This window comes from Eulemur rufifrons, chromosome 7 (genome assembly GCF_041146395.1).
Source record: "Eulemur rufifrons isolate Redbay chromosome 7, OSU_ERuf_1, whole genome shotgun sequence".
NCBI classification, from domain to species: Eukaryota; Metazoa; Chordata; class Mammalia; order Primates; family Lemuridae; genus Eulemur; species Eulemur rufifrons.
The window spans coordinates 62,833,566-62,861,177 of record NC_090989.1 but is presented as its reverse complement, the minus strand read 5'-3'; the positions used below and the strand labels follow the sequence as shown (position 1 = coordinate 62,861,177).

Genomic DNA, 27,612 nt, shown 5'->3' with positions numbered 1-27,612 from the left:
TTCACTCAGTTGATTATTTCTTTTGTTGTGCAGAAGTTTTTTAGTTTAAGTCCCATTTATCTGTTTTTGGTTTTGTTACCTGTAATTTTGAGGTCTTAGTCATGAATTCTTTGCCTAGACCAATCTCCAGAAGAGTTTTCTCTGGTTTTTCTTTTAGTATTTTATAGTTTCAGGTCTTACATTTAAATCTTTAATCCATCTTGAGTTGATTTTGTACATGGTGAGAGATAGGGGTCCAGTTTCATTCTTTTGCATGTGGCTATCCAATTCTCTCAGCACCATTTATTGAAAAGGTATCTTTTCCCCATTGTGTTTTGTCAACTCTGTGAAAGATCAGCTGGCTATAGATATGTGGCTTTATTTCTGAGTTCTCTATTTGTTCCATTTATCTATGTGTCTATTTTAATACCAGCACCATGCTGTTTTGGTTAGTATAGCCTTGTAATATAATGTGAAGTCAGGTACTGTGATGCCTCCAGCTTTATCCTTTTTGCTTACGATTGCTTTGGCTATTCAGGCTCTGTTTTGGTTCCATATGAATTTTAGGATTGTTTATTTCTAATTCTGTGAAAATGACGGTGTTTTAATAGGCAGCAGTCCCTAACCTTTTTGGCACCAGGGACCAGTTTCATGGAAGACAATCTTCCCCCCACCGCCCCACCATCCCTGGGCCGGGGCAGGGGTGGGAGGCAGAGCTCAGGTGGTGACGTGAGCGATGGGAAGTGGCTGTAAAAACAGATGAAGCATCACTGGCTTGCCTGCTTGTTGGGAATCACAGCTGATAGAGATTGCATTGACTCTGTAGATTGCTTTGGGCAGTACAGTTATGTTAACAATATAAGCCTTTCAATCCATGACCATGGGATGTTTTTCCATTTATGTCATCTATAATTTCTTTCACCAGTGTTTTGTAGTTTTTTTTTTTTTTTAGTAGAGATCTTTCACCTCCTTAAATATATGCCTAGGTATTTTTTTTTAATTATTGTAAATAAGATTGCCTTCTTGATTTGGTTTTCAGCTTGATTGTTATTGATGTATAGAAATCCTACTGATTTTTGTATGTTAATTTTGTTTCCTGAAACTTACTGAATTTATTATCAAATCTAAACTTTTTTTAGTGGTGTCTTTAGGTTTTTCTAGATATATTAATAAGATTATATCATCAGTAAATGGAGATAGTTTGACTTCCTCTTCTCCAATTTAGATGCCTTTTATTTCTTTCTCTTGCCTGATTGCCCTGCTTAGGACTTCTAGTACTATGTTAAATAAGGGCAGTAAAAGTGGTCATCCTTGTCATGTTCTAGTTCTTAGAGGGAATGCTTTCAACTTCTCCCCATTCAATATGATTTTGTCTGTGGGTTTGTCACACGGTCTTTATTATTTTGAGATATGTTCCTCCTATGCCTAATTTCTCGTTGAGGGTTTTTACCATGAAGGGATGCTGCATTTTATCAAATGCTTTTTCTGTGTCTATTAAGATCATACGTTTTTTTCTTTAATTATGTTTATGTGATGAATCACATTTATTGATTTGCATATGTTGAACCATGCTTGCATCCCTGGAATAAAACCCACTTGATCATGGTGTATTAGCTTTTTAATGTGCTGTTGAATTCATTCAGCGTTTTGTTAATGATTAATGATGTTGAGCATCTTTTCATGTGCTTATTTGCCATCTCTGTGTCATCTTTGAGAAAATATCTGTTCATATCATTTGCCCATTTTTATTGGTTTGTCTTATTTTTTAATTGTAAGAGTTCTTTATATATTCTAAATACAGATCCTTTGCAGAATATGTTTACAAATGTTTTCTTTCAGTTCATGACTTGCCTTTTCAATTTCTTAAGAGTGCCTTTTAACCAAACAAACAATTGAAGATGTTGATGGAGTTTTGAAAGTTCTAATGCAGTCTAGAGAGTTAAAGCCAATAAAAAAACTACTGAAATTCTCACTTTGTCCTGAATGGTTATGGAATTACGCCTGATTATTCACTGGTTGCCACCAAAAATCAAATACTTAACATTGCATTTCTCTCCATTGGTGCAGCTATCCTTAAATTGTAAAAGGCTTAATATTTTATTTCAGCAAACTTGTTTTATAACAGGTCCTAGGGTTGTCAAGATGAGTAATTCATGATTTCTTTCTACAAAGTCCCCATTTTTACTATTTAATGTTTCTTCCTATTACCTGTTTGTGCAGCCGTGTACTTTCCTTTATGCAGTGCCAAGTACTAGACAAAAGGAAGTGCTCAATATATTTTTGTCTTTATTGTAGTTATACCTTTTCAACACACAAATATGTAAGTTCATTGTAGCAGGAAATCTCTTGTTCTTTATATCCTCCATAGATTGTAATATAGTTCCGTGTACACAAGAGACACTCACTAAATATTCGACGAGTGAATGGAATTATTGATGACAGTTTTTGAGTAAGCTTTGCCTGATTAATATATTGGTGATACAGTTGACCTTCCATATCTATGGGTTCCATGTCCACAGAATCAACCAACTGCAGAATAAAAATATTCAGGGAAAAAAACAATAAAAAATAACAATACAACAAAAAATAATATAAGTAAAACCAATACAGTATAACAGGTATTTACATAGCACTTATTAATACATTGTATGAGGTATTATAAGTAATCTAGAGATGATTTAAATTATATGCATGGATGTAAGTCAGTTATATGCAATACTGTGACATTTTATATAAGGGACTTGAGCATCTGTGGAATTTTGTATCCTCTCATTTCAGATGTGATCATTGCAATATATTGTTTTTCTAGGTAGAAGAAAGATGCTTGATTTTTATTTGAATAAATTTGAGTTCAGTAATCTTTTTTTATGACCCTGATTTAACATTATTGTTATATTATAGAAATCTGTCCGTGGTAGTATAGCATGGACTCTAAAGTCAGATACAGATTAAAATGGCTTTCACAAAGTCTACTTGTCTTAGTCTATTTTGTGTTGCTATAACAGAATACCCCAGACTGGATAATTTATAAATAATAGACGTTTATTTGGTTCATAGTCCTGGAGGCTTGGAAGTCCAAAGTTGAGGGGCCTAAATCTGGTGAAGGCCTTCATGCTGCTGTAGTATCCCATGGTGGAAGGCAGAAGGACAAGAGCAAGAGGGAGTCAAACTAACTTTTATAACCACCCACTCCCTTGATAACAACGTTAATCCATTCACAAGGGCAAAGCCCTCATGACCTAATCACCTCTTAAAGGCCCCACCTCTCAACACTGCTGCATTGGTGATGAAGTTTCCAATACATGAACTTTGGCAGGGACACATTCAAACCATAACACTGCTGTATTTAACAAGTTATGTATTTTATTTAACTTTGGAATTCCCTTTTTCAGTGAAACCAATGCATTAAAACATAAAGAGTGTATTTATTAAGTGTATGGGAAAAGATGGCAATAATTTGCTTTCTTTATCTAGGTCCTGGGAACACCAACAAGGGAGCAAATTAGAGAAATGAACCCAAATTACACAGAATTCAAATTCCCTCAAATTAAGGCACATCCTTGGACTAAGGTGAGTCAAAATGAGGTGTTTTTTGTTTTTTTTAAAGTACATTAACCAATAGTGAACTAAAACTTGGATTTGTCATTGTTCTTAAACTAAACTATTTTGAGACCAGATAGCTGCCTGAATTACAAGTACACAGCAGTTCTGCATGTAAAGATAATTGAGTATTTGTACTTCAGTGTTTTATTGACTATATGTAGTTTTGTTCCCATTGATTTCCTATAGACAATTCCCAGCCTGGGTTTTTATTTGCAAGGTAAGGACAGTGTACCTATATCATTCAAGTATAAAATTTGATTAGGATCAAGATCGCATATATAAATTTTGACAAACTTAATTTATTTACTTAGAGGTGCATAGTTCAATATCATATAGTGTATGATAACATACATTTCATATATTTTCTTCTTCTTTTAAACCATTAAAACATAGACTTTATTATAGATGGATGGTATTGTGTGTTTTTCTTCTCCTTTACTTTCCTATTGGTGTTTTGGGAGCAGCATTAAAAAGCAGGTGTAATATTGCTGGGAGTATATACATTGAATATAATTAATATGTTAACTGGATGTCATTAGACATAGGAAAAGCTTAGCCTTAACATTAGATGGAACCAAGTCTAAAGAGCAGAATTACTAATTTACCAGAAGACTTTTTTTTTTTGCTTTGATACTTAACATGGAATGATTTTAAGAGAGATTTTATTAAAAAGTTTTACACCTCAGTTTGATTTGTGAGATTCAGTGTGCAAAGAAAAAAAATAGACTATCTCCTAGCGAATCTCTAGCTTCCTCATTTTACGGGTTCAGAAACTCTGCCCAAAGATACCAAGTGACTTTTCCAAGATTACAAGGGTGGCTTGTGACAAAGCCAAAATTAAACTTCCAGTATGTGTCTGTGTCTAATGCCAGATCTTTTAAACTTCTAGTCATGTGCTTTGACCCCTCCTTCCCCCTTTATTAATATCTCATTATATATTTTTCTTGGGTTAGAAATGGTTGACTTTTTAATATGTATTTCAGTCAGACTTTCTATATTTAAAAATGTGCATATAACAGTTTGTGTTGTACATTAAGTTCATTTTGTTGGTTATAGATTTTTTTTATGACAAGAAGTGAAGTTATTTAGGGCTATAAGTGAAATAATTTACACTCCCTAGAATCAAAGTATGTTGTTCTTTCTCTAAATGATATTATGATTCCAGTTACTTTCCTTCAAGTTCTCACAATGTCATTACCGCTCTTCAGAAAATCCTGTTGTTACTAATTATTTATTTTTTATTTAGAATCGCAGACCTCATTAGTATTTTAATGCCAGAATTACAGGTTGTAGCTTTCACTGACCAACAGACCAAGATGTTGCCCCCTCTCTTCTTAAAAATTTATAATAAGTGCTAAATAGTCTAAGATGAAGTGTTCTTTGATCTTTGTATCCTGGGTTTATTTTGAATCTGAGTCAGAAGATATTTAGGGGCTCTCACCTGGCTCTAAACCCAGAGAATCTCAAGTGGCCTATTTGAATTTAGGGACTGAGTTGCAATTTTAATCCATTAAGGTTATTCTAAGTTGAAGGGTTTATAATAAGTGATTTGTAGTGTACTATGATTTCAGCCATGTTAAGAGAGGAAAAACAGCAACAGAGAATTCTATGTATTGAATAAATACAGGGAAATATTCCAAAATGCTAACAGTAGTTTGGTTGAGAAGAATGTAAATGATTTTATCTTTTTTGTTCTACCTTTTCGAATTTCCATATTTTCTTTAATAATTATTATTTTTATGAAGAAAGAAAGGAAAAATTCTTTTTGGTTTAATCTAAGTATTTTTCACATATTACCCTTATAGAATTTCTGAGAGATACTTTGCTGAAATTGAGGTCATGAAATCTTATTTAACAGCCCTCGTCCTCATTTTTTTTCCATCAAGACTGCCACCAGTACAGTAGTCCCCCCCTTATTCGAGGTTTCAGTTACCCTTTGATCAACTGCAGTCTGAAAATAGGTGAGTGCAGTACAATAAGATATTTTGAGAGAGAGAGCACATTCACACAACTTTTATTATAATATATTGTTATAATTGTTCTATTTTATTATTGTTAATCTCTTACTGTGCCTATTTTATAAATTAGACTTTATCATAGGTACATATGTATAGGAAAAAACATAGTATATAGAGGGTTTGCCACTATCTGAAGTTTCAGACATCCACTGGGGGTCTTGGAATGTACCTACCATGAATAAGGGGGGACTGCTGTATTAGTGTGTGTTATATGCTGCATTTCCCCCCCCTGGATTATAGTTCTACAATATAAGTGTTAGCCAGAGTAGAATGGGAAGAATGATTGATTATGATTAAAATGCAGCCAACAGAAGAGCTGCGGTGAATTTGTATGCTCTAAACCTTCTCTTTGTTCTCTTGAATTTTTGATATTTTTATATCTTACACTAGTGCTTTTCAAACTTGAGTAGTCTATCTAAGGCCCTTTCATTTAGGTTTCCATTCCTGTGCCATGTGTAGAATTACTCAATTCTCCCACCTTTCTGGCGTATTAAAACTACTGTGAACCTTGCATTCATCTAGTGTCCTTTGACATAATTTAGTTTTCACTTCATACAAATGCGTTATGTAATAAGTACACTTGTATTAATTTCTCATTAGTACACACAACTAGGTTGAGTGTTACTGTGATTGTAAACATAAAAGCAAATACAGGCGTAGAAATTCCACGGTTCTTCTCTGTCATCTAGGTGATCCAGAATATACTTTTGTTGATTTTTTAAAAATTGGTTATTATTAGAAAAAATACAAAATTTAAAATTCCAAGAGGAAGTCAGTCCCCTCTCCCCACCATATGATAATGGGCAGCAATTTGAGAAATGCATTTTATTCTAGGCAGTCAGTGGAGTCATTTAAAAACCCTACACAATGTTCTCTAAAGAGAAGAGCATCTTGCCCTTAGAGGGCAGGTAAACAGGAGGCTGGAAACACCTGCTTTGCCTTTATTGCTGTATTCTTTTAGAACCCACTTTTGTCCCATTTCCTGAAGCTATAGGCACATGAACCCTGGTTTCCTGTGCTGCAATGCAATGCAAGTATATCCCCAGAATTGGGAGCTGATATTCTCCAAAAAGCGGGCAGAAATAAAGATTAAGATAGAAAATATCTTTCATGGAAACATTGAGGTGAGGAAATAATAGGTTTGTAGGAAAGATAGTGGGAAAATAAAAATACTGAGAGGATCCCAATGTAGTATATGGCAGGAATCTTGAGAATTAAAAAATCCGATAAGTTTCTCTTGACTATTACATAATAGCCACTGCAGCCTAATTCATTAATAAAGCACATGTCATTTAAAAGTAGGAATGGAAATAGGTGCTAATGTTTTGAAACAAGAACTGTTATTGAAGATGGGGGTGGGGAAGATGAAGGCCTCTGCGTTGTTGTATGCTGTATACGTCAAAGAAGAAAATCCATATGGAAAGCAAAAGGAAATGATGCAAAAGTAGATTGAGAATTAAGTAGAGACAGAGATTGGTTGGAAGAAGAGAGGAAGTAAATTCTGCATTTAGTACGTGGAGGTGTGGTTAAATGACAGGTGGTTATATACAAAGTTGAGGATCTAATTTAAACATTGCCCCTAATGTCTATGCCTTAGCTTTTTTCTTTTGTAAAACAGTGATTATCTGTTGTTTTTTCCCTCAGGGTTCTTTTGAAAGTATAGCTAGGATCACTTTATTTTAGTTCTAAATAAAAGTGAAAGTTCTACCTCCAATATAGTTCTCTGGTTTGCCCTCTTCTCTCTATCTCCATTGCCCTAACCTCAGTTCAGGCCATCATCTTATCATAGAGTTGTTAAAACAAGCTCCTACCTCCTAACTGATTTCTCTCCTTTAATTTCCCATTATTTCAATCCATCTTCCTCCTTGTTGTCAATGTTAGCTTTCTTAAAAGTGCATGTGATACTGTCACTCCTATTTAAAATTATTCTCTGATTCCTAATTGCCTTTAGAAAAATTTGGCATAATATACATATAATTACAGACAAGGGTGATCTTATGTCCCAGTTTATGCTTGTCCAGTGTAATTATTAATTGTTTGCCCTTTCACTCTCAAAAGTGTCCCAGTTTGGATGACAGATTATTCAGTCACTCTATTCTTGATCTTTTTACCTTTGCTTTCCAGAAAAACAGGAGATTTGGTTCTTGTCCTGCTCCCCACCTTCCCTGAAGTTGCTTGAACCCAGTCTCTTCCAAGTCCTCCAGCTTTCTACATTCTTAAGCGCATATTGTTAGGCAATGAATTTAAAAGTTTAGTGTCTAGCTAGGGTAGATTAGGGATTTCTAATAAGGTTATGTTATGGTAGATAAATGAGTTTTTTACCCCAGTGTTGAGTACCTGATTCTGCTACCCTTTTGTTTAATAAAACTAATATTTCCCCTTTATCCCAGTAATAAATAATCCTGTGAGGTCAGTTAGGTAACACAGATGTCTGTATATTATTTCAGAGCAATGAAAATCATAAGTGATATAACTAGTTAGTAGAAGGAAGTAAATTAGAGTCCCAAGGGTCCTGATCTCTTAACAGTTGTATTAGTGCTGTTTAATATGTTAATATGGGAGTCTCATCCAGCTTGTAGCTTACTTTGAAGGGACTATGCAATCATGCTGAATTTTCTGGTCTAGTCAAACTGTCTCCTAATTGTTCCCAAGAGAAGCCACATTCATTTCTATCTCTTGCTGGTATCTTTTTTTCCCCTTCTGTTTACCAAGTCTTAACCTTTCTCAAGACCTCAAATCTCACTTCTCCCATGAAATATTTTCTCATTGTTGAGTTCTCTATGATTATTCCCACCACATAACTTCTGTAGTATCTACCAAATCATACCATTATAGCAGTTCCTAATTTGTTTCATAATGGTAATATAAATATCAATTACATCAGAATGTTAGTTACCAGGTTTTTGGCTTATATGGTAGTTTAATACTTAATAGTTAAGTGTCTGTACCATATGTGGGACCGTAGGTCATTGGGTAAGTATGCCAGAAAGCATTACTCACAAATATTAATGCTTGCCTACTTGATTTCTTAGAACACTGCCAACATGCTTCAAGGTGAATAAATTTCGAACTGGCTAACAGAGTTAGCAAAAGATTGAATTTTGAGGTCATTTCAGCTATCAAAGGAATCATTTTAGACTGAACAAGTTATTTATTGTTCTCCATGCTTAAAGATAAACTAAAAAGCCCCGCTATACTTATTTATTTTTAAGAATTTCTTCATAATCTTACATTTTTTTCTAAGCCTTTTTCAGGTAAATTTACCTGTTCCAACCTGTCCAGCACATTACCAAAAAATGCCTTCAGAGAGGCGTAGAGAGCACAAAACAAAAACTACTGTCGAACTTTTCTTGCAGATCCATTCTGTCTACCTTTTCTCGTCGCTTTGCCTTGCTCGTTTCATTCACATGTACTCCATAAAGCATAAAACCATGTTGGTGATTTCTCTTGGCCCCTAAGATTACTACTTGTCTGTTCGGTTCTATTGCTCATGTTAAATCAGTTGTTACAATATTACTCAACTGCCTCTGCCCTCAACACTCTATTAATCCATTATCACTTGTCTAATGATTACATACATATGTTTTCTACTAAATTACTACCCACATCTTTATTAGTGCTAGAATAATCAGTTCCACTGCTTTTCTAATATCCATTTTCCTGTGTGAGTGGACTTGATTACTTTACTATTTATACTGGCTATATATTCCCATTTCTTTGCTGGAAACCGTGCATATTAAAATTGAGCTCCTTGAGTGTCTAACCTGTATGTAAGGGGAGTGATGTAGAAAAGGAAAGATACTAAGACATAATTTTAAGATTGCTCATCTGGGAGGCAGGGGATGGGGTTGGGAGTGGATTGAAAAAGAAGGCAAAAATATACTTTTAATATATCATTTTTTCTTTAAATTCTGTGTCTTCTTTGTAACCAGTGTTATGCTGGGTACCATAAAGAATGCAAAAGTACTAAAATATATAGTCCTTGTCCTTGAAAAACTAACAGTTAAAAAGTTCAGTTGAAGCAAGTATTGAATAATATATGATGTTATATTGCAATATACTTGATTATGTACTATTAAATGCCCAAAGGTGTTCCATATGGCAATAGGAATTGTAAGGCAGACTGTCAGTGAGGATGGTGGAGGGAAAAAGAAGTCTCCTTAAAGATGACATAGGAGGTGGGCTGTTGAAGGAGTAGGATTTGCTTAGATATATTATAGAAAAGTTTAGGAATTGTTGTAGCCTAGGTGAATATCTCTCAAGGTGGGGATGTATGGGTAAAAGGAAGTATTCCTGTATTACTGGGAAGGCCAACTTGGCTGCAATAACAATTTTGTGAACAGTAAAAGATTAAATTGGATAAGTGGACATTTGGTAAATCACACTTCCATGTAGCTGTGTAGTGCTATTAATATTTTATCAGTGCATGATGTTAGAGGAAGAAATTATATGGCATAGTTAAATGCTGACATCTATACATGTACAGCAAGTCCTCATTTAACTTCAGTAGGTTCTTGGAAACTGCAGCTTTAAGCAAAATGATGTGTACAGTAAGTACATATGCATGTCATTTTGTTATAATGTTGATGAGGGGAAAAATTGGGTTTGTTACATGTTTCACTTAAAGTTGCAGTTTTCAAGAACCTATCGATGACATTAAGTGAGGACTTGCAGTATAACTTTTCTTAGTTTATAGTAGAACTCAGGAAAGCTCAATAAGGCTTTTAATTAGTGCAGCTGAAATTCACTGAATGCTAGATCTGACATAGTTATGGAAAGGATTCTTTGTGTTTCTTATGCTGAACCTTCTTTACCTGAATTTAGGAACTGATATCTTAAGGAAAAGGTTAAAACTGTAACCTGGCCTCCTTGGGCACATTTTCTCAGGACCTCTTGAGGCCATGTACACCAGACCATGGGTCACACACATTTGGCTCAAAGTAAACCTCTTTAAATTGTTTTACAGAGTTCAGATTTTGTTCTGTTAATGAATGACATGATTACAAAATGTGATTAATATAGAATAATAATAATTTCTCTTTCAAACTTTATTTTACTTTAAGAAATTCTGGATGTTAATCTCTTCTTAGAATTTTAATTAACAGACTTTTTGTGGCAACATTGGGAGGGATTTTAATGGCTTTATGAATATTTATTCTGTGAGGACTGAATAATGGAAAGAGTTCTCTGTGGTGAGTTACTAAATGTAGCTGGGTATAATTTCAAAGGGATTGGGAATGATTGTATATGGGGTTAAAAAAAAAATTCCAAAGGTCAAGCAGAATAGAGGAAGTGGTTTGGAATGATCCTAAATAATTACTCCGGTTGTCGACCTGATTGGCCCTGGCTGGATCCCTGAGAGTGGTGGCCTGGCTGAAGGAAGCAGCAGTTGGAAGGTGGGACCAAGGCCTTCCCTAAAGGGAACATAGGTGAACATAGGTTTGGCTAATAAACTGACGGATTGACAGAGAGAATTCAAGGGGACAACACAGGCCTTTAGGGGAAGGCATGTCCTCAAGCTCTCTTCTTTCCCTCGTCTTTTCTCACCTCCTCCCCAAGAGACAGGCTACTGCTTTAGATAGGCCTCATTCTAGGACACTGATCTGGTAATACTATATATACCAGAATAGTAAGAATCTTAAGGCAAGATACTTGAAAGGACACACCTGTAGCACACTGATCTGGTAATACTATACTAGAATAGTAAGAATTTTAAGGCAAGATACTTGAAAGGACACACCTGTAGCATTGTAGGGCTCTCTTCTTTTGTTCTTTTCCTTGGGCCTACATGGAGCCAGCTAGCCCCCTCTGGCTTTTGCATTTTGCGTTTGTGTGTTCTTAGTACTTTTTACCTAGAGATTTAAGTTAGAAGTATGTTTGTGGGTAGGGGTGAGAGAATTCCCTGAAAACTTGGATTTAAGCTATGTGCTTTAGTCAAATCACCAGAGTTCTCCGAAGTGAGGTTTCACTTAAGATTGGTTAACAATACAGTGCTATTTAATTTTCAAAAAAGAAAAAAAGAAAAGATTAGAAAAATGTATCTGTTCAGCAGGCTTGAGCTATATTCAGTTTGTTTATCTACCCTGTTAGATGCTAACTTCCCAAGATAGCAATTTTATTTGGCACTTGGACTTTCTGAAAGTTGGTTTTCAGTAGCCTCTGGTAATCATTTTTGATAGTACTAAATGTGAATTGAATGACCTTGTATGTCAGGGCATCATTATATCAATGTATAAAAGCATCTAAAACACTACCAAAGAATTTTAAAAATAATATGGACTAATTAGTTAAATATTGAATTATGTACTACATATGAACACTTAAGTAGTACTTAACTTTTCTTAGTTAATTAACATAATTAGCTATTCAACAATCCATGATATTGTCTCACTTTTAATCCTGTATGTGGGTTTACAAATTGCAAAAAAAATTTAGATGATAAATAGATTACTTGAGAGCCAACTCTTTAGGAGTTTTCATGATTTATCAGTTTTTAAAACTGGGTGCTTATATCTTGTGTGCGACCAGAATATAGTATCAGTGCTGTACATACCTAGGGGGTTGGGGACCTCAGACATATACCATATCAAAGCCTATGGTTAAGTTGCTTCTCACAGCGTCAGCTCTCAGCAACTCTGCTGCCCCCTCCCCCACGTGGAAAAATTGTCTCCATGAAACTTGGGGGGCAGGGGGAGCAAGCAAAACTTCATCTCTATTTACAGCTGCTTCCCATCGTTTGCATCACTGTCTGAGCTCCTCCTCCCCACCCTTACCCCAGTCCGTAGAAAAATTGTCTTCCATGAAACCGATCCCTGGAGCCAAAAAAGTTGGGGACCGCTGGTATGGGACTGTTTATAAAAGATCCTTTTAAAGGACTTGAGATTCAGTCATAACAGTTAGCTCCAGATTGAAATTTGATGGCCAAAGTCTATTCTAGGACATCCATGGGGGGAAATTGCCTCTGTCATTTTTGGGTTATCCAATTGCAAATTTATTCTGAATAATTCTTCGTTTAAGGACTTGTTTGCATTTGTTCAATACTACAGAAACTTTCTTTTTGAAAAAAATGAATCCTTTTCTGTTAGTTTCTCCTATGGACTAGTATTTGTGATGAGAGTTGATGTTTGTTTCAATTTAAGAAAATGAGTTGCTGCATAGGTGAGGTAGTATTTTGAATCACTTTAAAAGTTCATGTCAGTGTTTTGGTTCTTTTCAATTTTTCCTTTCTCTTTTCTTTCTTTTTTAATTTTCTTTCTCTTTTTTCCTTCTTTTTTCTTTCTTTCTTTTTTCTTTTTTCTTTTTTTTGCTTTGTTTTGTTCGGTTTTATTTATTTATTTTTGTTTTTAGTTTTTAAAAGGGTGTTTTGGGATTTCCATGGCCTTGCTACATACTTGGCTGTCCATATTTAGTCTGCGCACTAATTGTTAGTTGGCCCAATTGAGTCTTACTTTGTGCTCTCAGTTCTTTTAGTCTGGTTTTCTATTTTTGTCCACCTGGTTGTGTTTTAGTTCATGAGAGATTTTTATTCTGATGGGCCAGATGTTAATCTATGTACTAAATTTTAGTCTGCAGACTAAAAGTAATCCGCGGATTATTTATTTTTTCAAAATATTTAATTCCCCCACTGGAAACTATCCTAAAAGAATGTTAAATTATCTTAGAATAGCCAAGGGAGTTCACAGCTACTGGTGAGTTCTGCCATTTTTTGTTCTCAATACCTAGACATAATAGACCCTACTACCTCCCTTGTATATTTGGCTCCTTTGTGCCTAGGTGTTGGTGTAAATAACTATGCATGTCACCTATAACTGTGACTGTCCCTTAGTTGTATTGTTTATTGTATATATTTTTTGTTTAGCTTTTGGTGGGTGAATTGGGCAGATTTGCAGATGGAACTGTGTGGAATTTATAGTGCTCAAAGACTTAGGATTTTTTTTCAGTGAGTTTTTCCAAAGAGGAAAGAATGTTCTTTATTTATTTTTCCTAAGTAATGGGTGCAAGGGTATGAGGGGGCAAAGCCCACAATACAAAAAGTAAGTTTATACCCGCACTCCTGAGGTGATATGTCAGTTTCCTGGAGAGTCCTAAAATAATGAGAATGTCAGCAAATAAACATCTCTTAGCAGGGAAGTCAATCCAAAATGAAGAATAATCCGCGGTGGCCTGATCCTTCTAAGCTCACACAAATTGAAAATATCTGGCTTGAAAGCTATAATAATATAAATTAAATATATTTAATGCTTTCCTCTCATCACTAATAATTTAGCAAAAAATGTTTATACTGTGTATCTGAAACACATTAATAGAGAAAAATTAGCATATTGGGAACTTACAAATTTAAAAAGCAGTCTAATATGCCCCTTCCCAGCCATGTCTATGGATGATGAATCCAGGTCACAGAAGACCACTTTACTTTGGGAACTTTACTTCTAGATTTCATTTTGATTTTAACTTTTTTTGGTTTTATATTTTTTTAATGAATGCACTGGCATTGGAACATAATAAACTAAAATTAAAATGTTTCTTTACTGTGCCTCACCATTGCGCAATCAAAAAAATTTTTTTTGCATACACTGTGGTGAAATAATTTTTAAAACTTGGACTTGCTACTGTGGAGACTGATGTTTAAAGTTTTTAACTGTATAAACATTTTCTGTGTCCCCCCACACCATGGATTTCTTATAACATTGGATATATTTTTCCTTGCTGGACTATTCTCTTTTGGATTGACTTCCCCTGTTTGGATTATTTCACTGCATTATCATCTTTAGGATTCGTCAGGAACAGGACATTTCACCTCAGGAGTGCGGGTATGTACTTAATTTTTTTTTTTTTCCCAAAATTGCAGGGCAGATCTATAAAACTCGGGGGAAAACTTTTTTTGAAAGGTCTTCAAATGTAATAGTAAAAACAGTATAGGTAGCTGTGATTTCTATTTTCATTCATTGTACAGTGTAGATTTTGTTTATGGTATATTTAGATTATCAGTCTCCTGGATGATTCATTGACATCTAGACTGAAGTTTAGGAATTATGAGGTTATAAAATTATTACAAGAATAAATATTGACAAAGATCCATGAAACCAAAGTTCTGAGTGTTAAGCAGTTTCAATGAGTAAGGAATGAAGTGGCAGCAGAAATTTCTTTATTATTAAAAAAAGCCAAATTTTAGTTGTTGGTTTTCTTTTCTTTAGACACAAAAATAATTAGGAAGAGTTAGTTTCTAGTTTGACCTATAACTTTTGGAAGTTACATGCTACCATACTTGTATTATAGTCAGAAATCTGAACTCTGAACTCTGAGAAATACTGGGTTTTGGCCCCACATAATTTGCCACTTAACCATTACCCACAGAGTACTGAACCAAGGCTTTTCCCATCAGGAATCTTTCAAAGGGTTTAAAGTAGCAGTGGATACTTTTTTAAAGGCAGGTTAAATCTTGATTTTAATGTAGGCTCTTGGAATGAATCCTTTATTGTTTTTAACTCTTTTCACTCCATGAGTTAGGATTCCCTGACAGAATAAGTCACTGTATGTCTTAGTATCGATATGGACGAATACTTATAGCCAGTAAAACACCAAAAAGATATAGAAGACTTTTTCAGAAATCAGAAATGAGCTTATAATACTGAGCTTATTGAGCTTAAATGAGCTTATTAATAGCTTTAACATAAAATCTTTGAATCTATGACATGAGATTTTTTTCATTTAAAATTATGCACCGTCCAGCTACCCTACATTTGAATGTTTTAGAGGATACTTATTTCTACTTTTGTTGCTACTTTTAATTCTACTTATGTGCTACTGTAATGGTGCAAAAGCATTTTGGATTAGCTAGCAAAATAAATTCCATATACTATCAAACAGATACAAACTGCCCTCAGGGATAAAATATCTCAGTAGTGTTTAATATTTTTATGAAAAATGTTCTGGGTTTTCCCACTTATTTTCTTTTTACATTCTCAATTTGACTGTGGACCTTAGGAACAAGGGAAGGGACCAATAACAGTGAAAAATCTAAATATTTCAAATACTACAATAACTTTAAGATTTCCTTGACTAAGGCAAGTCAGAGTACTCAAAAGAATGAAGGTAGTTTTTGATTTTACAAAGGCTTTTTAATATAACCAGTAAATTGACTAAGGCCTTTAAGGTTCTGAAATAAATTCGTAAGATCCTACTTCACCCAATTTCTTGATTTTCATGGAAAATAAAATTTTCAATAATAAACTCTGTATAAAAACAAAAGCAAAAAAAAAAAAAAAACCACCCTGTTTTCATTGTAGAAAGTACTCATAAATAATATCTTTAAAGTCTAATGAGGCCAGGCGAGGTGGCTCACACCTATGTTCCTAGCACTCTGGGAGGCCAAGGCAGGAGGATTGCTTGAACTCAGGAGTTCCAGACCAGCCTGAGCAAGAACGAGACCCGATCTCTACTAAAAAAATAGAAAGAAATTAGCCAAACAACTAAAAATAGAAAAAATTAGCCGGACCTGGTGGCACATGCCTGTAGTCCCAGCTACTCGAGAGGCTGAGGCAGGAGGATCACTTGAGCCCAGGAATTTGGGCTGTGAGCTAGGCTGACGCCATGGCACTCTAGCCCAGGCAAGAGAGTGAGACTCTGTCTCAAAAAAAAATTTAAAAAAAAGAAAAGAAAAGAAAGTCTAATGAGCTCTGTAGTTGTAACTGGTTCTCCTACCTTCAGCATAAGTGAATAGCCTGATGTTACATGAGCCATTTTTATTAGGAAACCTGAGCCCACCAAGCTCCATGCCCTCTCACAATCTGCATGTCCTTTCCTCACTTGGGGATCTATTTCCCTGTATTTATACGTGTCTGTTTGTCTTGATCCCTCTTTACCTCCACCACCACACCTTTTTATTTGGTCGTATATTCTTCCTACCAAGGGATGTATGTTTCAGTTTTCTTTAGTTTCAGAGGCTTTTTGTCTGTCTATTTTTATTTCTTCCCCTTTTATTTTTATTCTTTAAGTGACCATAATTTAGAATGAAGTATATTTACATAGTTTTATGTATTCATTGGTTCAGCTTAAGACATAGATGAGTAGAAAGCTATCTGTTCCTTTAAGCAGATTAATTTAATTGCATTTTACTGCAGTATAGCCTTCAGTTGACTTTTTCTGTGACTAAATGGCCTTTAATGAATAATACATTTTTCTCTCCCCATTAAAACCCTAAAACATTTATTCTAATAAGATTAATCTGGCCACATTCATAACAGCTACTTGAGAAGAGAGTGTGTAGGACATTTTGTCAGATTCTAAGTATTCAAGAATTTCTTCAAATAATGATAGGTTCTGTTTATTGAGGAGATAATAACAAATCATTAGCATTTATAGACCTAAAGTAAACAGCTTTTTTCCTTTTTTTTAAGATAGTGATTGCCAAATTTTTTTAACAGTGCCACCCATTTATCAACAATTGTTCTGCTAAAAAAGTAACACAAAAGAGGCACTTTTATTTACTACCACAACAATGAAAACTTTAAATATTTTTTATTATTTTCTTGTTGTGCTTGCCTCCAGAACCCAGCCTTTCCCATGTGCCTGTCATATTTTGTGTGCATGTTTGATTGTACTGCTTTATGATTAGCATATGTAGATTTTTCTCTGAACTTTTCTCATACAGTCTTTAATTAGCAGTTCACCTCGTGTGGTGAATCATATGCAGTTAACTCTCTTCATTCTAGAAGGCTCCTCCACCAAATGGAACCATGCTTTTATACATGGTGGGAATTAATTCAGTACTCAGAGGGTTATTTTCTTAGATTTTTATAATACAACATTAATTGTTCTTTCCCTTTTTTTGTACTGCAGGTCTTCCGACCCCGAACTCCACCAGAGGCAATTGCACTGTGTAGCCGTCTGCTGGAGTATACACCAACTGCCCGATTGACACCACTGGAAGCTTGTGCACATTCATTTTTTGATGAATTACGGGACCCAAATGTCAAACTACCAAATGGGCGAGACACACCTGCACTCTTCAACTTTACCACTCAAGGTAATTCCAAACATTTAGCCATTTCTGGGAAAGCTACACACTCGGTATGAAATGACACCTTTTTGATTAAAATCTTTAGAGGATAAAAATGGACATTAAGTACTTATGGAGGTAGGAAACATCCTTTTTAATTCATTAAGCCACTACTTGTATGGTTTTGAATAAAATAGTGGCAGATAAAGTTTTTTAAATAGGCATAGCTTCTCTGATTTTTAGCAGATTATAATCTTGGCACATGGGAAGTTACATAGATTTCAGTGAGTGAAGTTTATCACTAAGAAGATAATTTAACCTTTAGGTTCAAATCTAATACTTAAAATGTTAGCATTTCTTGCTTCCTACAGATTCATATCACGTTTTTTAAATCTGAAAATAAATGGGTGGCTATATTTGTATAAATTCACTTGGAGTCCTGTAAACCCTTTCTAAGAATTTATGCCAGGGATATTGACAGAAATTTCCCCTCTGAAACTTGTCCCCGTTGCTACTGCTGAGAAAATAGTGCAAGGAAAATTTTGTACATTGGTAGTTTCTGAAAGAACTGAGCATAGTAATTATTTCTTATGATTTCTGTGTTCACTTTTATTTTCTCCCTGATTAAGACCCTAAATGACCCATTCATTCAACCACACTGCCTCTGATGATGTGATTTTCTTCTTAAACTGAGCATAAAAAGTGTGTAATTCCCTACAGATAAAACAAGAAATAGTTGATAAGGTGGATTGATTAATAAGTGTGGTCAGGCTAGGAAATATAGAAGGGAGATATAGAGTTTTCTGTGACTAAGAAAGATCCATTTCCTTTATTCCAAGGTGAATTTTTTTCCCCCATATTTAAACTTTTCTAAAATTGAATATGGAAAGACGCATGGCATAAGCAGTAAATGAGGAAGATCTGAGCTGATAGTAAAATATACTTTGATGTTTTAGTTCTGTGGTCCCCAACCCCCCGGGGCTGAAGATGGGTACCAGTCCATGGCCTGTTAGGAACTGGGCCATACAGCAGGAGGTGAGAGGTAGGAGGGAGAGCGAGCGAAGCTTCATCTGTATTTACAGCCCCTCCCCATTGCTTGCATCACTGCCTGAGCTCCACCTCCTGTCAGATCAGTGGCAGCATTAGATTCTGCATTATGGTGAATTGTATAATTATTTCATTATATATTATAATGTGATAATAGAAATAAAATAATAAATGTAATGCACTTGAATTACTCCAAAACTATCTCGTCCACACCTCCTGGGTCCCTGGAAAAATTGTCCTTCATGAAACAGGTTCCTGGTGCCAAAAAGTTTGGGGACTGCTGTTTTAGTTGACTATAAGCTTGAGTTGGCAGTATTATGTAACTATTTTCAATGCAGATGCAGTGTTAAACTACCTTGAAAAAAGAATGTTCAGATATCCTAGGACTATTAATTCTGACTATTTAAAGCTGATCAGAAACAGTTTGGAATGTTGTTTTAGGTCCTGGCTACTCCATTTTAAGAATATTAGTGAATGAGGGGTAGGCTATACAAAGATGCACAATTGAATATAGAGCCTGGAAAATGGGAAGATGGAAGGTATTCCTGATAGCCACCTAAAAATACCTCAATGACTGTCTTAAAATGAAAGGAGTAAATAAATATTCTTTCTCCAAATTGCAAAATTGAAAATACTGGCAGAAAATTAGAGAGCTATACGTATTTGGTCCTCAGTCTCTGGTACAAATAGAGATGGAATAAAATTATTGATGAGTCAATAAACAAATTTTCAACTGTTTAACAGTAGAACAAGTTGTTTTCAAAATATTGATCTCTGTACCTAGAGGTGTTCAGGAAAAAGCTGAATAATGTCTGATGTTGTATGTAGGATTACTCCATTATCAGAAGGTTACACTGGAAGATTCTGTTGGCCTCTTCCAGAGCAAAGATTCTGCGATTGCATGTCATAAGTTTTAGACCTCTTGAGAAAATAAATTGTATTTTTATTTCTTATTGCTTTTGTTTTACCCAAGAGTAATACCCCTAGATTGTAGAAGATGTTGAGAACACAAAAGTAGAGTGAAAATTAAAATCACAACTCCAAAATTATCACTTTTTTAGCATTTGACAGTGTAATTCTTTTCTAACCACATATAATAATAATCCCTGAATATAAAATCATCTATTTTCCATTAAAAAGATGCCAAATGGACTTTTAACTTGAATAAATATAAAATTATATATTATAATATATAAGGTTATATATTAATTTAGGAATTTTGCTTGTTTACATTTCAAATTTCATAAAACAATTTTATTCAAACTCTTTATATGCATCTTTTACATCTGTGTCTTTGTAATCAGTCAATACTGCTACTTTTTGAACCATCTGTCACAGTTTTTAAGTTGCGTCACCTGCAGTTTTTATTATGAAGCACTTTTTGAATCTATATGAGGGGATACCATTGGAAAGTCTGCAAGTATGCATTTATATAACATAACAAGTGTTTTTTTTGGTACTCTAGATATGTTTATTATCTACAATATAACTATTTATTGGATTGTTTTCTAAAGTGGTCTCTAAAAGGCTTGTGTACGGTGACAATTAAGCACTTGAAACTGGATTGTTAGCATCAGGAACTACTAAATTAGTATTAAATTCTTTGCCTCTTTTTTTTTTTTTTTTTTTTTTACCACTTTGTCAGGTGACCTTAAAGTTTCACAAACCAGCAGTTAAGGGTTTTTTTACACTAAATGTCTTTTCCAAAGTGTCTTTATTTTGTTGCTCAAACTAATCAAGAAAGCTTCTCCTCAGTTGGTAAAGCCTTAACAAATGGATAATATTTATGATGGAAAGATTTTGGAGAATAATTCTCCTATATCCAGACATACTCTTTGGAGTGTATGTGTGTGCACATGTAAGTTTGATTAAAAATGAGATACTACTTAAACTTTTTTTTGAAGTAATTACATTTGATTCTTTAGTCAATGGCTGAAGTTTTCCTTTATTAGTAAAGAAAATATTTAAAAACAACTGGAATTATTTTTGTATGAAGTTCTAAGCTTTTTAAAAATTTGAGGTGAAATTCACGTAAGATTAACTATTTTAAAGTAAACAATTCAGTGGTATTTACACACTTACAATGTTGTGCAACTGCCACCTTTAGCAGGTTCCAAAACATTTCATTGCTCCTAAAGGAAGCCCCATTCCCATTAACAGTGTCTCCCAGCCCATGGTATCCACCAGTTTAGTTTCTGTTTCTAAGGATTTATTATGGATTTACTTATTCTGGATATTTCATATAAATGGAATCATAATATGGGAGGTTTTGTGTCTGGCTTCTTTCACTTAGCATAATGTTTGCAAGGTTCATCCATGTAACATGTGTCGACATTTCATTCCTTTTTATGGCTGAATAACATTCCATTATATGGTTATACCACATTTTGCTTGTCCATTCATCTGTTGATGGACACTTGGGCTGTTTCTACCTTTTTGCTATTGTGAATAGTGCTGCTGTGACCATTTGCAAACAAGTATTTGTTTGAATACTTGTTTTTTATTTTCTGGGGTATTCCTCAATCATACGGAAATTCTGTGCTTAACTTTTTGAGTGATCACCAAACTATTTTCCATGGCGACTGCACATTTTATACTCCTACCAACAACGTACAAGGATTCTAATTTTTCCAAATCTTTGCCAACTCTTCTCTCTTTTTTTTTTTTTTTTTAAACTTTTGTGAGTGGGCACTTTTCATAGTTACCTAATGGAATCAACTAACTTTAATGTCCTTAGAAGCCCCCAAATTGTTATAATACTTAACCTTTGGCACATGCCTTTTTAAAGAAAAGACTCCCTTTAAAGAAGAATAAATAAATAGTATTGTTCAAACGTTATCCATATGTACTTAATATTTATAAGTTTTTTTTAAAGAATGAAAATTGTTTTATTTTGATATTTAAAAATGTTATATTTGCCTAGTATATCAAATACAAATATGGGCTCTATATGTATCTTGAGTGTGCATGTTTTTGAAGGTTTGAAGAGCATATGTTATTTGGATATAATGTATGTAGACAAAGCGTGCAGTCTCTGTGGCTATCAGTAAAGATCAGTGGAAAGGATGTACATGAGTCTTGATATTTATTCAAGTGGACTTTGTAAATACAGTCATGTGTCACTTAAAGATGTATATACATTCTGAGAAATGCATCGTTGGGCAGTTTCATCCTTGTGCAAATGTCATAGAGTGTACTTACACAAACCTAATGGTATAGCCTGCTATATACCTAGGCTATAAGATACAGCCTATTGCTTCTAAGCTACAAACCTGTACAACATGTTACAGTACTGAATACTGTAAGCAGTTGTAACAGAGTGATTATTTGCATAGCTAAACATGTCTAAACATAGAAAAGCTACCATAAAAGCATAGTATTCAAATCTTATGGGACCACCGTCATATATGTGGTCCGTCATTGACTAAAATGTTACTAGATGACACATGACTACACATGCTTGGAATCATGTTTCATCAAACTAAAAACTAAATGTATTAGATAGAAAGTGCCATAATTTTGAGATACGGCCCCCCCCTTTTTTTTAAGTGTTAAAATGCCCTGTCTTAGCAGTCATTCTGAAACTGAGCTGTGATCACATAGTAGTACTTCATATATCACTATTATTCTGTTATCTCTATTTTTCTTGAACACTGTTTCTATATAAGAACACAGCTGTCCAGGGAAAAGGTTTTATTGATGCCATTCTATTTGATACTCTATATGCTAATTTTGGAGCAGTATTTCCAAATAGTGATCTTGTTTTCTAAGGCAAAGATATAACTTTGCGCACTAGTTAATGGTAATTAATGGGCGATTAGAATAAAACTGGGTTGAAGAAAGAGAACCAATCCCCCACTTGGTAGTATAGCTAGAAAGAATCCAGAGATAGAAACATTGTTGGGGGTGGGAGAATTAGCAAGTTTCTGCTATAGGTAGTATAAAGCCCTCCTCCATCCTCACAACAGATTTTGAGTGAAGGCAGCACTATTTCTCCCAAATAACATAAAGATCTACATATGGTAGGTACTCATTGAATGTTTGAATGAGTACCACATACCTCTTTAAAAAGTGTTCATCAATTCATACAACCAGTATTTACTGGGCATTTCTAATGTTCCGTCTAGTTTTTGTTACTGTTGTTGTTTTAATTGGTAAAGTAAATCTGCCAAGTGAACAGAACTATGAAGATTAAACACTTGAGTAAAATATAGTATTGTATTAAAGCTTACAGCAAAGCTAACTGCAATCAGTGTTTGTTACTGTGCCATGGTGATTAGCCATAAATTAGCCATAAATGGTGATTGCTATTACTTTCATATAATTACAATAAGTATTCCATGATCAGCTAGAGGAAGGAGAGACATAAACAGATATGGGGCAGACAACTTTGGTATTTTTCTGACTGCCTAAATCTATAACTCTGGAGACTATCAGACTGCTTTCATTTTTCCAGCACTGGGGCTTCATTGTTCTAGGGCCCCCTGGCTAACAGTATTTCCTACATTCAGACATTGAAAACTAGGACAAACCTGTGGCACATCACCATCTCTCCTTTCCTCCTGTCATTAGATCTGAATCAGACCTTAAGAATCAGGAAAGCCCAACAGGGATCAGTATTTTCTTATTCACCAATGTGTTGCTGATTCCAAGACTGGAATATATTAGAGAATAAGTTGTTTTATATATTTAAAGATAATGTCCCTCCTAATTCTACCACGTATATTCCCAATCCCAATTTTTTACCCAGTTTGTATGAAATTTTACCAGTTGAAATTATTTTAGCAAGCACTGTCCTCCTGAGGGTATAGGACAGGATGGGATTGGGGCTGGGGATGGTAATGATTATCAATCATTTCCTTTAGTATGGTTTAATTTGAAAAGTCTACTCCTGTGCCACTTAGCTAGGTTATCTGAGAGAATGGTAGCTTTATGAGAAGTTGAGGAGTGGCAACATACTGGCTAGGCCGGAAGAAACAGTGATAAGGACCGTACAAGGAAGATTAAGAGAAAACAAAAGAAAATGGGGAAAGCATCAGAAAAAGATTTTTTAAAATAGTATATGAATGTGTTATAGAATAGGAACTTATGAAAACAGGGAATTAAAAACAAGTTGGAGGCAGGCAATAAAAGCAAGTGTTCTAGAAGCCCATGTCATCAAATGTTTATATTTCCTTCATCTGAAAGCAGTAGGCTACTTATTTATAAAATGTAACTCATTATTTATGATAATTACGAGATTCCATGATCCCTGTAGCAATGATTTTTCAAACCTATTTTCCCATTATAAAATAATGATAAATATATTAATAAATATGGTGAGCTTATCTGCCTTTCTATGTCCTGGGCATTTTCTTCTAGCTTGCCTTATCCTCAAACACATCTAAAATGACCACAGTATTTCATTTACCTGTGGTAATGAAGTACAGGCATACATGCTTTTACTGCACTTGATTATGCTTCACAGATACTGCACTTTTTACAAATTGAAGGTTTGTGGCAACCCTACATCGGTCAAGTCTGTCAGTGCCATTTTTTCCAACAGCACGTGCTCACTTCCTGTCTCTGTGTCACATTTGGTAATTCTTGCAGTATTCACACTATTCCAATATTATTGTATCTGTTATGGTAATCTGTGATCAGTAATCTTTGATGTTACTATTATAGTTGTTTTGGGGCATCACAAACCTCACCCATGTAAGACAGTGAACTTGATCGATCAATGTTGTGTGGGTTCTGACTGCTCTACCACCTAGCCAGTCCCATCTCTCTTCCTCTCCTTAGGCTTCCTTACTCCCTGAAGCACAACAATATTGAAGTTAGGCCATTTAATAACCCTGCATTGGCCTCGAAGTGTTCAAGTGAAAGGAAGAGTTCCATGTCTCTCTCTTTAAATCAACAGTGCAAAATAGCTAAGCTTAGTGAGGAAGGTATATCTAAAGTCAACTCAGGACAAAAGCTATAGACCTCTGACTCCTCTGGTCAGCCAAGTTGTGACTGAAAAGGAAAAGTTCTTGAAGGAAATTAAAAGTACTGCTGTAGTGAGTAAGACTTTTATCACACAAATGATGAGAAGGTGAAATAGCCTTATGACTGATATAGAGAAAGTTTTAGTGGTATAGATAGCAGGTAAAACCAGCCATAACATTCCCTTAAGCCAAAGCTTAACCTAGAACAAGGTCCTAACTCTTGAATTCTTTGAAAGCTGAGAAAAATGAGGGAGCTACTGAAGAAAAGTTTGAGGCTAGCAGAGGTGGGTTCATGAGATTTAAAGAAGCCATCTCCATATCATAAAAACATAGGGTGGTATGACAAATGCTGATGTAGAAGCTGCAGCAAGTTATCCAGAAGATCTGTTAGTAGCTAAGATAATTGATGAAAGTGGCTATACTAAACAACTGATTTTCAGTGGATATGAAACAGTATTATATTAGAAAAAGGTACCATCTAGGAATTTCATAGCTAGAGAGGAGAAATCAGTGCCTCAAAGGACAGGCTCTCTTGTTAGGGGCTAATGCAACTAATGACTTTAAGTTGAAGCCAAGGCTCATTTACCATTATGAAAATCCTAGGGCCCTTAAGAATGATGCTACATCTACTCTGCCTGTGCTCTATAAATGGAAAACAAAGTCTGGATGATAGCTCATCTGTTTACAGCATAGTTTACTAAATATTTTAAGCCCACTGTTGAGACCTACTGTTCAGGGGAAAAAAAGATCATTTCAAAATATTACTACTCATTGACAATGTACCTAGTCACCCGGGAGTTCTGATGGAGATGTACAAGGAAATTAATGTTGTTTTCATGCCTGTGAACACAAGATCCATTCTGCAGCCCATGGATCAACGAGTAATTTCAACTTGCAAGTCTTATTATTCAAGAAATGCTTTCATAAGGCTATCCTGTGATGGATCTTGGCAAAGTCAATTGAAAACCTTCTGGAAAGAATTCACCATTCTAGATGCCATTAAGAACATTCATGATTCATGGAAGGAGGTCAAAATACTAACATGAACAGGAGTTTGGAAGAAGTTGATTCCAGTCTTCATGGATGACTTTGACGGGTTCAAGATGTCAGTGGAGGAAGTCACTGCAGATGTGGTAGAAATAGCAAGAGAACTACAATTAAAAGTGAAGCCTCAAAATGTGACTGAATTGTTGCAATCTCATGATCAAACATGAAAGAATGAGGAGTTACCTCTTATGGAGGAACAAAGAAAGTGGTTTCTTGAGATGGAAACTATTCGTGTTTAAGATGCTATAAACATTGCTGAGATGACAACAAAGAATTTAAGATATTACATAATCTTAGTTGAAAAATCAGCAGCACGGTTTGAGAGGATTGACTCTGGTTGGAAAGAAGTTCTACTGTGGGTAAAATGCTGTCAAACGGCACCCCTGCTACAGAGAAATATTTTGTGAAAGGAAGAGTTAATCAATACAACAAACTTCATGGTTGTCTTATTTTAGGAAATTGCTACAGCTACCCAACCCTTCAGCAACCACCACCCTGATCAGTCAGCAGACCCTCCAACAGCAAAAAGATAATACTTGCTGAAGGCTTCTATGATTGTTAGCATTTTGTAGCAATAAAGTATTTTTAAATTAAGATATGTACATTTTTTTTTAGACATAATGGTACTAAACACTTAACAGACTACAGTATAGTGTAAACAACTTTTGTATGCACTGAGAAACAAAAAATGTTGTGTGACTCACTTTTTTGCAATATTCACTTTATTGCAGTGGTTTGGAACAAAACCTATGATATCTCTGAGGTATACCTGTACCTTCCAATATTATTTTCAAATTACTATGAACTTTGACTAAGATGGGGCTTGTTGGTTTTTAGACTTAAAATTTACAATAGCAATGATAAATTTACATAGTATAGACATTGTTGATATGTGTAAGACATATCAAAACAATTGGTATTAGAATTATTCTTTTATATTTTATAATCTAGAAAATAAAATTTCTAGGTAATCAGGCTGTACTTTTCTAGGCATTGAAATGCTAAGCCAGTGGAGACACACTGCAGGCAGAGCTTGAGAAAATTCATGGGTGGACTAAAAAGGGGCAGATATGGTTTAGGTTAGGCAACTACAGTACTAATGACAAACAGTGGTGACTATATTCAAGATTTTAGGCTCTGTTAATTTTATATGAGAATTATTATCATTTTTCCTGAGATGATTTGGTCTACTGCTTTGATCATGCTGCTGGGAAGGATGTGGGATAGTATGGGCACAATCAAAACTAATAATATCTTGACTGCAAGTTTTTTGTGTGGTTTGGACAGATACACTTCCAGGAAGACTAGAACATTGGCAATAAAAAAAATGTAGCATTGCATGTGGAAAGAGTAAGTCAGACCTGAAGTCTAGTTCCCTCTCTACCTACATCATTGTAGACCTTGGCCAAGGCACTGTCTTTACCTGAGTTTTCCCATTTTAAAAATTGAGATAGTTGGACTAAAGGATATTCAAGGACACTTCTATCTTCAAAATTTTATTATAAAAATAAATTTACTCCAGAAAGATAAAGAAAAAATGAAAAATGAAGCTAAACACATAGACTGCAGTAGGGTTGAGATACATTAAATCATAATATAAATAAATACAGAAAACCTAGATTGGTTTCCTCAGAATTCAAAGCATTAGCAGTATTAGTTTTAAATGTCCAAAAGGTTATTTTTAGTTGGATAAAAGAACTTAGTAATGCCTCATTTATTGTACTTCTTTAAGAATGGACTTCTGAGTATAAGATTTTTAGGTAAATCAAACCAGACTTTTTCTTTTACTTCAGCTTATAATGGGGGTACAAAAGTTTAGGTTATGTATATTGCCCATGCCCCTCCCACCCCCCCACCCCCGAATTTTTAAAATACTAACATTTTGCTAGATAATTTCTAAATAAATACCTGTACTATAATATAAATGTAGTATACTAAAAGCATTCAGACA

The 27,612-nt window shown here is 34.7% G+C and overlaps 1 protein-coding gene across 3 annotated transcripts in view; it reads left to right on the top strand.

The window, feature by feature from the left end:
• The window catches only part of GSK3B (glycogen synthase kinase 3 beta), a 198,689-nt gene that overhangs the window by 146,325 nt on the left and 24,752 nt on the right, over nt 1-27,612 (top strand). For 2 of the 3 annotated variants that reach the window (XM_069475102.1, XM_069475101.1), the window contains exons 8-9: nt 3,454-3,549; nt 17,439-17,625. In XM_069475102.1, coding sequence (XP_069331203.1) covers nt 3,454-3,549; nt 17,439-17,625 — 283 coding nt within the window. Of the gene's footprint in view, nt 1-3,453; nt 3,550-14,371; nt 14,411-17,438; nt 17,626-27,612 lie in introns of all 3 variants that reach the window. The other variant, XM_069475100.1, reaches the window with a different exon arrangement.